Below are 10,910 nucleotides of genomic sequence, written 5' to 3'. Positions count from 1 at the left end.
CCCTCCACCCCCGGCCCGCGCGGCGGCGGGCCCCCGCCTCCCCTCACCAGCAGTCTTTCCCTCGCAGAGGCGGCGGCGGTGGAACCGGCCCCGTTCCGGCACGGCGTCATCCCCGGCTTCCTGGCGGGCCCGGCCTTCGCGGAGGCGCTGCGCGACGAGCTGCTGGGCCTCGGCTTCCGTCGGCGGAGCAACGACCTCCTCTCGCTGCGGCAGGTGGGCGCCGGGCCGGGCCGGGCCGCCCCGAGCCGGTCCCCGCCGCCCTAACCCCCGTCCCTTCTTCTCTTCCATGGGCCGCCGCAGTCCGAGGAGCTGGGGGGAAGGCCGGAGCCCCACGTCGCCGCGCTGAGGTAAAGCGCCGGCTCGGGGCGCGGCGGGGAAAGCCCTGGCTGGCTTCCCTGGGAAGGCGAGGGGCCGCGGGGTGGGCCGGGCGGTGGGGACGGAAAGCGGCCCTGAAGAGCCCAATCGGTGTAGGCGGCGGCCCCGAAGTCGGTTAACCGGCTTTCTCCGAGCAGCGCAAGCCGATGCGGCCCTCGTGGATCTGTCACTTCCGAAACGCTCGCCTGCTGCCCTTACAGCGGAGTTCACACTTGCCGCTGGTTATTGTCAGCGGTGTTGTAAATGCTGTGCTGTCTTCCTGGCCAGCTCCTGCGCGGCTCTACGGCAATACGGTGTCTCTGGCAGAAACAGCACCTCTAAGCGTTTAAATAGTTGGACGGGAGATAATAAACTATGGTGATATGTTTTATAACTCCGGAGGATCCTTACCTTGTGCTTGTCTTCTCAGGCATGCTCTGTGTGAAGAATTCCGAGCGTGGCTTTCTGCTGTGACCCAGATTGAGCTGGAACCAACTATTGACATCTCCTGTGCTAAATATGAATATACAGGTCAGTCTATAAGCAAACCTTTCCCTAAAGCTTCTGTGGGTGTGTAGGAAACAGTATGTCTACAGAACACCTAATTACATAACCCACCACAGCCCCTTTCTAGTTCCAGAGGGTCCTAGAAGCTATCAGCAGCAAATCAAAGTCTCAGAAAATGAAGTACAGATTATGGAAAAAGTGTTGCTGTAGTTCTGCTGCTGATGGCTTTAACTGGGCCTGGTGCTGTTGCAAGCCCCCACCTTTTCAGAGATGTTCAGCCCATGTTTGCATGCCTGCTTCCATAAAAAAGGGTGACGTGTTCAGCTTCCTACTGCTACCATTGAGTTTGTGACGTCTAATGCTAAAACGTCACCTTGGTGAGTCCAGGTTACAACTGCACCTACCCTTTTAGTCGTGAAAAATAACTGTAGGAAGGGGGAAAATTTTACTGCTGTCAGCTCTACTTTTAAAAAGTCTTTTACACAACCAATTGTCAGTCCAGCTTTTCTGTTGCCAGGGCTCTCCCTCCTCTCTATTCCAGCAACAAACCTACTCAAAGGGCAGCTCTGTATTTAGAAGAGCTTGAATCATTAAGGCGGGCGTTTCTGTCCACTGTGCCCAGTGGCAGCCAGGGAAGGATGGATGACAATTTAGAACTGCCTGTACCTTCAGAGTGGGCTGATCTGCCAATTGCAGTGCAATCCCACAGAAGTTAATCTTGCAAATCTTGGGCTGGTGATGCTGACAAGTGAAAATGCAGTTCTTGGAAAGGGCGTGTTTTTTCTTGTTGTATCCTTGCGGGGACAAAGCTGGGAAGCAGCCATTGAAATGAATCATGCATGTACTGGAAAGACGCTACTGCAGCAAAACGTGTGTAATTGCAGATGTCTTGCTGTGCCACGATGATGAGCTAGAAGGTCGGAGAATTGCTTTCATCCTGTACCTTGTCCCACCCTGGGAGAAAAGCAACGGGGGAACGCTGGACCTGTATAGCACAGATGGTAGGAGCTCGGAGCTCAGCCTGAGATGGCTGAAAAAGATGAAGCTTTTGCACCCCTTGCAGCAACCCTCTCCTCAAAAAATACAAGGAAGATAAAGAGTTTCTCCTTAGTCCAGAGAAGCTGATGTATATGTAAAACTTGCACCTTAGAGATGGGCTGTAGCAGTCAGTCTTTGCAGACAATGCTAATGGGCAACAGTAGAGAAAAAGGAGAAGCTAAAGAAGAGGGGAATCTTATTTTTTTTTCCCCACTTTTTTGCAAGGGCCAAGAGTGGAGGCAGGATGGACGCGATGGCAGTAACTGTGCTTGGAACTCTAAAGCGATGGAGATAACTTCCCTTTCCAGCAACAAAAGTCCACTGATTCCTCAACAAGCCCTTGCTCTGAGCTCCAGCCCTTATACCGAGGTCTCTCGCCAGTCACAATGTCGTGAAGTCAGAGAGAAACAGCAGTTTCTAGTGAGTTCCCATTCATATCTTAACCAGAGTATGTTTTCTTCCTCCTCAGAACACTTTCAGCCACAGCAAATTGTCAAGTCATTAGTGCCTTCGTGGAACACACTGGTTTTCTTTGAAGTGTCTCCAGTCTCCTTCCACCAGGCAAGAAGCTGTCTCTTGTTCATTTTTTGATTCTCATTGTTGTGGTTATTCATTCCCTGTGTTATTACAGTCCTGATGGAGAGGGAGAAGGGAAAGGGAGAAGTGTGGGTAGAGTGGATGGATACTCATGCTAAGTGCTGTATGTAAAAGGCAGGGCTTCAAGGACTTTAAGGAGGACAAGAACTGACAAAGCCAACTTTAAACTGTCAGTCTAGCTTCATCATCCTGGGGGAAGAAAAATTTCCATTTCTGCTTTGTGTTGCTATCCTGGCAAGCCACTGCTGTGGATTTGGCTGTGGTGATAACAGATTTTGTTTGTTTGTTTGTTTGTTTTAAACTAGCTCACATTTTTCATGTGGATGCCACGACTTTGCTCCAGAAGAGCTCCTCACCTTGCCGATAGGGCACTACGTGGCTTTACCCCCTCAGTACCATAGATGTAGCGCGGTACCCTACAGCAGAAATGCCAATATGGTTAAGTAGCACTTTGTGGCACTTATCAGGAAGATGGCTGGAAACAGGATGAATAATCTGTGGAACCACATGATACAAACACCTGACTGAAATCTGAAACTCCTGTGTATTTGAGAATACCACGGACTGTAACAAACAGGGCCAAAGAGCAGAAGGTTGGAGAGGAAGAAGATCAGTGATGTAGGTTGGGCATGTCCACACCTAGACTGCTTAGGCTTTTATTTTTGTGTCATTTATGCCTTAGAATTAATTAACAGAAGCATCTACTCAGTCACTGCCCTAATTGTTTTCAGGTAGCGATTTAATCTTGTCAGAAAAATCTATGTTCCAGTTAGCCTTGTGACTCTCTCCTACTGACCTAAACTTAATCCCACGCATTAGCACTATTCAGAGTTCTGTCTACTGTCTCTGATACTGTTAACGCAGGCAATAAACTCAGCTTAAATAATAAACTTGTTTTTAAAATAAGCATTAAGCTTAACTGGGAGTGCTGTGAATTAAAGCTTCCCAGATCTGGACCTCACTAGTTGTGCCCAGAGTATCTGCTGAACCACTGAATCATTTCTTTGACCCTTTCGTCAGTAAAGCGTGGAGCCTGCAAATTACCGTTAGAGGACTGTGTGAGGGTCAGACTGATATGAAGCCTTCACAGCACATGGCAGCCTTAAAGCCCTCTCAGACATTGGGCAAAGAGCATTTAGTCAGTACTTCCTAATAGATCTTCAGGTTTGGGGCTTCATGTGTACACTTGTCAGGAGATAACAAATAAAGCTGTGGGTGTTTGCTGAGCAGAGCAGGTCCGTGACCTTTCAGTGGCAGGCAGTTTTCTGGTTTCCATTTCCCAAGTGATTTAGGATTCAGTAACCATTCTAAATAACATAAAACACCTCTAAGTCATGCAAGAAAAGGGCCAGTACAGCTCTGTAACAATTAATAAAAGCCAAACCTTTTCGGAACAGACTGTCTTTCTTCCTTCTGTTCCATCAGACTGTTCAAAAAAACAAAACAAACAAACAAAAAAACACCAGTGCAAAGTCTTTATGTGCTATTCAAAAATTCACAGTTTGTGGCTAGCAACAAGTCATAAGGGGATGGCTTTCTCTTCATGCTGCTGTTACAGTACAGCACCCTAGAATGTGAAATTGTTCAATTTAGCCCAATTTACCTAGGTGTGCACTTTGATGAAATCAAGATTTAATGGTGGCCATCACTGCATGAAAACCAAGGGTTTCCACAGACCAGGTTAAATGCCAGGACAGAGGGGTTGCTCTTAGTCTGACAGATAGGTAGACCTTTATCCAGAGCCAAAAGCATCAGGCAAATGCCCTTCATGATAGCTTGTATTACAGCACTTCTTCAAAATTAAAAGACAAAAAAGTAGACCGATACAGTCTGCTGTGGCCCACAGATATTCAGTGTTTTCCAGATTAAGCTGTGACAGCTAATTTTTGCAGCCTATGATAGCTGGTTCTTCAACAGAGCAAATGGTAGGAAACTAAAATACCCTCACTTGTGGTAACAGAATGACTCAAAGCTCTCAGAGAGAGGGAATGGATTCTGCTGGGAGCTTGGAGTGAAAGCTTGGCCTGGGATTCTGTAACCTACAATGAACTTGAGCGTTGAAGTTTGCTTTAAGCCCTCGTTCTATAAACCAAGAATAATCCAGCTTGGTCTAGCCCTTGTCTGACTTCTCTGTGTATCCAGTAGGCTCTTTGGAGTCAGGTCCGTCTCCTTTGATGAGTCTACATGGTGCCTGTTACAGCTGTTTTGTAGTCTGTTAAATGTTTTGTAGTCTGAACAGTAACATGCTGCCCAATGTTGTTGCAGGTGTCAGAAGTTTTGTCTGAGGAGAAGTGCCGCTTGTCAGTGAGCGGCTGGTTTCATGGCCCATCAATAGTCAGACCTGCACGCCACATTGAAGGTCCCTTGCCCAGGAGCCCACACATCCCCTATGATGTGAGTAACAAGCCTAGATCTCCTTATCTCCATTTCTATTTCTTTCATGTCCCTAGAATAGCTCTTAGTGGATGCACTGATGCTTGGGGATGCTTTAATCTTTAACTTATCCCATTCTCTTTTTTTGTTTCCTGTCCATAAATTCATAGCTGGTTTCTTTCTTGCATATCATGTATATCTTTCTTGACTCCGTACATTTTGCATACCTACAATAGTGCAGAGAATGTAGCAAATACTCATGGTGCAATTAAAAAAAAAAAAAAAGAATGGAGTGTGTGTGGGGCGGAATCCAGCCCTATGGCCAGCTGGGTAAGGGGGAACTGGGGAATCATTTTTACTTTTGCAAATTCAGCATTCAAGTCCATTTCCCTTCCAGCACGAAATCTTGTATGAGTGGATCAATCTAGTTTATTTGGACATGGACTCCCAAGCTCAAATCCAGGAGGAATTTGAGGAGCGATCAGAAATTCTCCTGAAAGATTTTCTTAAGGTGAGCCCAGTGGTTCAATCTGATGTGGTCTGCTAGAACAAGTCACAGGGCTGGTAGGTACCACATGTCATGCAGACTGGGAAAGGGCTTGCTTGTTCAGCTGTCAGCTAAAACACCTTCTAGTTTCACTCCCTAAAGGTGAATGGACCGGATGACCTCCAGAGGTCCCTTCCAACCTCAACCATTCTGTGATTCTGTGGGTGGATCCCCTTTGCCTGCCTGTACACTGCTGCACAGGGACTCATCAAAAATCACAAAATTTACTTCAACATTCTTGTTTCATACAAGCAGCAAAGCAGAAGGATGGAAACATGTCATCCTACCTGCTTCATAGCCTTGTGGTGACCAGAGTGTCCTTCTCCTGTCCCTCAGCCTCTTGCAGCACTTGGGGAACTCAGCCTGTGTGTGAAATAAATGACCCATAATAGTTTTGTCTTACTGAAAAGGCCTTGCTTCTCAAGGCTGATTTACCTCTGGTTTACTGGGCATCCCCATCTCAATGAAATTGCATTCCCACCCAGCAGACAATCAAGTAGCATCTGATATCTGTCGGTCACTGGCATTGAAAAGACATGATGCCCACCCAGGCTATGCCCCTCAAGTCAGCAGTCCTTAGGCACTCAAACAAGTGAGAAAAAAATTAGAGTAGACAATGGCTGCTTCTAGCACACCAAGGGAGATGAGGGAGCTACATGTTAAAGTTTCTGCACTATCTTTCTCTCCTAGAAAGAGAAATACCAACTGCTATGTGAAACTTTGGAGAACAAAGACATCCAGTGGAGTAGCCGGGGGCCTGCCAATAAAAGGTGGGCAATGACAGCGTCCTGCACCTATTGATCAGGCCAAGCAGGAACTGCCATGAGGCTGCACTGGTTGACACTGCCCCCATGGACGTGGTCCCTGTTGGTTCTCCACTGCTGATATCTCTGCTGTCTTTCAGACTCTATGAGGCAGCAGAGGAAGACAGCCTCCCTGACATCCTGAAGAAATTCCTGCAGTTCTTACGCTCTGAGGCCTTGTTTTTACTGCTTTCCAACTTCACTGGCCTAAAGCTGCACTTCCTGGCTCCCTCTGATGAGGATGAAGATGCTGGGGAAGGAAGAGCAGCAGATACCACTGGGCACAGCAGTCCCAAACCTGAGCAGGAAGAGCCTGAACAACATGCTGATAGCAATCCACATCAGTCAGACCAGCCTGCCAACATCCCTGAAGCACAAGACAGCGAGATGCAGAACAGTAAGTAGAACACTAGCAGTGTGAAAGGACTTGAGCAAAATCCTGATGTTAAGGGTGTTGGCAGCAGAATTCCCAATGATTTTCATGGAACTAGCATTTCACCTTGTACTGCAGCCAGCACAAGGCACCAGCACAAGCATGGGACTTGAAGCATGTCAGATTGGGTATCCAAAGTAAGTGACCATCACAAAAGAATTTGGACTAAATTAATGACTAACTTGAAGATACCGCTTTGAGCAGTCTTAAGGGTGGGACTTCTGTAGGAGTTACGGCATGGGTGAGGAGGGGGGAGTGTTAATTAATTGCCCAGTAATCTGTTGCCAATAGTTACGTGGTTTCTACGTCCACATACTTCTGCTTTATATAAAGTAGACTCTCATATGAGATACCAAATCAAAAAGGAAAAAAGTGAACAGATTAGAAGTAAAGATAATTTCAGAATTAGAAAACTGATACCTAGAACTAGGATTTAATCTTTCAGAAAATGCTGCCAACCTAAATAACCACTTCATTGTCAGCCATGAGATATCATTGCTATCAAAGATTAGATTAATTTTGGATTTGTGAATTGGTGCTGTTTATTTAAAACAGTGGCTTTGAAGTTTAAGGGTAGAATTTTTGAAAATGCTTGTCTTGCATGGGGTCAGGCAAGTTAGTGGTCACTGAAATAAAAGGTAATAAAAAATAAGTCCTACTGAAAATCCCACCAGAACACTTACTTGGTACAAAGGCCTTGTTTTTCTGATTTCCACAGCTAGTCATTTTACCTCTCCTATCTGCCATGTTCCTGCTGTGTGATTTTAAATTCTCATGAGGAGGGCATAGTTCGGGGCTGTATGGATTGAAAACTGAGCTAGAGGCATGAGAAAAGAAAGGCTTTCCCAAATTCTGACATAACTCCTGGGATGGCACATGAAGAGTGAGTTCAGAGCAATATCCTTCTTCACTGAAGTTTCTGGTAGTTTCAGGGTACTTCCAGAGCAGATAGGTTGCTGGATTTTTCAGGTTTGGAGCTCTACTGTAAATCCAGGGATGGGGGGGGAGAAAACACATCATAGCTTGGCCCCACTCCTCCACGTTATTCAAAGTATGTAACTTAGAGTCACCTCTAGAAAAGAAGTTAACATGAGATCTGTGGTTTTACTTTTTCCTCCCTTTACACTTTGCCAGGGCTGGCAAAGACAGTCTCACAGTGGCATGGCAGTGCAGGGTCTTGTCCCCTACATGCCTTCAGCTCAGCAGGCGTTGGCTATTGTACAACTTCATTGCTTTCCCTGGCTTGTTTGTTCCCTCTCCTAGGCTCAGATACCCCCATGTGTGCAGGGGAGCTGAGGCGCTGGACCCACAGGCACTATACTCTAGTCCACGACACTTGGGCAACAGAATTTGCTCTCGACCTGCTCTTCTTCTGTGGCTGTGAGGGTAAGTGGACAAAAGAGAGATGTCAGACTCTCCTTACAAGGTTTGTCTAAAGGAAGGACTTCTGAATTCTCAGCAGTGCTACAGTAGCGAAAATTTCCCTGCTTTTTCCTGCACAGAAGGGCTTTGTAGACTTTATCCCACTCCTCGCTTCTGCATAAGCCCTGATTTCAGTAGTCCTTACACAAAGACTTGGGAGTGTGGCCTTAGGATCAGCTTTGACCTCTCCTGCTGGAGCCAGGAGGTGGCGCTTGGGCAGAAGGAAAGGCTGGATCCCCCGGACCTTTCCTCTCACTAAGCAGTGGCTATGGGCATGGTGGAGGGTCCAGTGGCCAGAATACCCACTAAAGTGTTACGTTTCACCCCTTTTCTCATTAAAATTATCACTGCGCCTCCAATTCACAAACCCCAGGGTTTTCAAAAGTTACTTTAGGCATGTCTAGGCATTTTCGGTTGATTGCTAGTTAGATAGTGGTGAAAGCAAAAACCTAAACATAAGCATTTTGGACCAGCTGAGCCCAGAATGCACAGCTGAAACCACCTGGCACATGCTAGTAATTATACTGAAAGCCTTTTGCATATCTGCTAAGGCAAAACTGTTCTACATGTGAGGAGCAGAGAGCCAAGCAACCTTAAATGGCCCGTCTGTGGTAAAAGGCAAATCCAGTACATTTGCTTCAAGTTGTTTCTGATTTGAAATAAAAAAAAGACTGGCAGGAGGTAAACTGGGGATCGTCCTGTATCTGGTAACTGGGGTGGAAAAACAGCATTTCCAGGAAGGCTGTATGGAGCCTGGGCAGTGTTGAACTTTCTAAGAACCTTTCTTTTCTATTTTAAGACTGGGATCCAGAATATGGTGGCTTTACTTCCTACATCGCTAAAGGTGAAGATGAAGAGGTAAGGACCTCAGTTGCTAGCTGCAAATTAGATAAAAGTGTTTAGGGTGGAGAGGCATAACTGCACTTTGTTGTAATGCTAACATAATCCTGAGGGTGCTTGGTATTGCACTGGAGCCTTCCTGCCTGAATTACTGCTCATGGGCGTAGCTCTGGTTTCAGCTTCAAGAGGCTAGCATTCACCGTAAAGCTTAAGACTCAGGCTCTCACGGTGCTGATGCCATCTGCACCTGGTGGCATTTGGGAAGCCTCAGAGGGGCACAAGGCTGTAGCAGAGAGGATGCTTTTCCAGGGAAGTGCTGTTTACTAGGGTCATATTCAGTATCAGTACTAGTGGGAGTGCTGAGCAGTCATACTAATAAGACAACCAGAATCCCTTCAAATGAATGTTGCTGTCTAATAAATGCTTTAGGATAAGGGATATTAAAAATGAAATAGTGACATCATTCATTTTCTAACACCAGACCTTTGTTCTGACTAGCTTTTGAAACCCTTTTGTTTGTTTCTTCCTCGGAATGATATCAAAGCCATTTTTGTGGAACTAATTTCCTCCCTTACTTTTGTGTCTTCTAGCTGTTGACAGTGAATCCAGAGGACAACTGCTTGGCCTTAGTTTATAGAGACAAAGAAACTATGAAGTTTGTGAAATACATCAATCATCATAGCTTGGCACGCCTGAAAAAGCATCCAAACAGAACAGGATTTTGGGATTTTTCCTTTGTCTATTATGAGTGATGGTGCAGAGTGTGACCATCGTCACACAGAAAATGGTGGTGGGTGCAGGGCAGGTTTCTATCCAGGCGTTCAGCTGGGGCCCGTCTAAGCCCAGATAAACTTTGCCACTGCTAACTTCACCACACTGTATATGAGCTGTACCCTACCACGTGGGGTCCAGGTGACTTTTTTAACTGTACAAATGGAAATCCAGTCTTCCCCTGAGTGCATTGTAACACACACTCTCGACTGCTTTTAACGCTACGCAGAGGGGGTCATTGTCACACAATTGACAGCTGCTCTGTCAGCTTTCCAGCTGTTCTCTCATGGAAATAGCACACAGGGGGATGTGTCTAATCTGTCAGGGTGAAAATTACAACCGTGCATTGCCCCAAGCTGATGACTGACTTTTATTAAAGAAAAAAAAAAAAAGGAAGTGGGTCAGTTAAATGCTTCAAACTCTGGTTGGGCAAGTTTTGTTACAAAATGCCCAAGACATTTTCTGGGCCTTAACTGTGTTGACTGTTTGTAGAAATAAAGGAGCTGCCACGGGAAATAAGAGGTTTTTCCAGCTGCACAACTCTGTGGAGTTGGGAAGGAAGATGGTGAGGCTATAAAGCTGCTGGCGTTGAGAAGGACCTGGCGCTGTAACAAGGAGCAGGACTTTATTATGCTAAGTGCTGGGCAGACAGACCCAGATGCAGCCCTTTCTCCAAAGAATTTACAAGCTAAAGAGATGAGAGAAGAGACCTACTCCTGTGTTTGTGAGTACGTGGATAGATGGCTGCTTCAGGTGTGAAAGGGTTGTGGCTCCAGCCTCAGAAAAGGGGCAGTGGGCTGGTAGCAGGAAGGTGGTAACTCACCTCTTCCTGGCTTGTCATCCACAGGCAGCAAGAGGGTCACTGACAGCATGGCCTCACATCATGTTAGTTTTGTCCTGGGGTCTGCTGGGCTCCAACGTGGCTTCTGTCACTGGAGATCAGCTCAGGTCTTTCCAGGTAGCAGATAGCCAGGCCTTGTGGTAAACAGTACAAGAATGGCAGTGGTCTTAGTGCAGTACACGCCCCTGCACACGCCTTCAGTACAGTTCACCTGCCCCACATTCACTGCAAGCAGGACTGCCTGTCACCACTGAGGTGTCCACCCCACCAAGAGGTGCTGTTGCAGAGCTGTGCTCATTGCTTCAGGAGGCAGCCAGACTGCAGAACACCCTGCTGGAGGCTCAGTCCTGGCCTGCATGTGCTTGCCTGAAACTTTTTTTGGCA

General features: G+C 46.6%; 1 protein-coding gene across 1 annotated transcript in view; it reads left to right on the top strand.

Annotated features, from left to right (window-relative positions):
• The window catches only part of OGFOD1 (2-oxoglutarate and iron-dependent oxygenase domain containing 1), a 10,306-nt gene extending 268 nt beyond the window's left edge, over positions 1 to 10,038 (top strand). Inside the window, exons 2-13 of the mRNA XM_010585214.1 lie at positions 68 to 213; positions 301 to 347; positions 785 to 885; positions 1,746 to 1,862; positions 2,369 to 2,460; positions 4,762 to 4,890; positions 5,267 to 5,380; positions 6,107 to 6,186; positions 6,321 to 6,616; positions 7,916 to 8,038; positions 8,874 to 8,932; positions 9,505 to 10,038. Of these exons, the coding sequence (XP_010583516.1) occupies positions 68 to 213; positions 301 to 347; positions 785 to 885; positions 1,746 to 1,862; positions 2,369 to 2,460; positions 4,762 to 4,890; positions 5,267 to 5,380; positions 6,107 to 6,186; positions 6,321 to 6,616; positions 7,916 to 8,038; positions 8,874 to 8,932; positions 9,505 to 9,666 (1,466 nt within the window). The 3' untranslated portion in view covers positions 9,667 to 10,038. The remainder of the gene's footprint in view (positions 1 to 67; positions 214 to 300; positions 348 to 784; positions 886 to 1,745; positions 1,863 to 2,368; positions 2,461 to 4,761; positions 4,891 to 5,266; positions 5,381 to 6,106; positions 6,187 to 6,320; positions 6,617 to 7,915; positions 8,039 to 8,873; positions 8,933 to 9,504) is intronic.
• The last annotated feature ends 872 nt before the right edge of the window (positions 10,039 to 10,910 follow it).

This window comes from Haliaeetus leucocephalus, unplaced genomic scaffold (genome assembly GCF_000737465.1).
Source record: "Haliaeetus leucocephalus isolate CR32 unplaced genomic scaffold, Haliaeetus_leucocephalus-4.0 Scaffold92, whole genome shotgun sequence".
Taxonomy (NCBI): domain Eukaryota; kingdom Metazoa; phylum Chordata; class Aves; order Accipitriformes; family Accipitridae; genus Haliaeetus; species Haliaeetus leucocephalus.
This window is presented reverse-complemented; position numbering and strand designations above follow the sequence as displayed.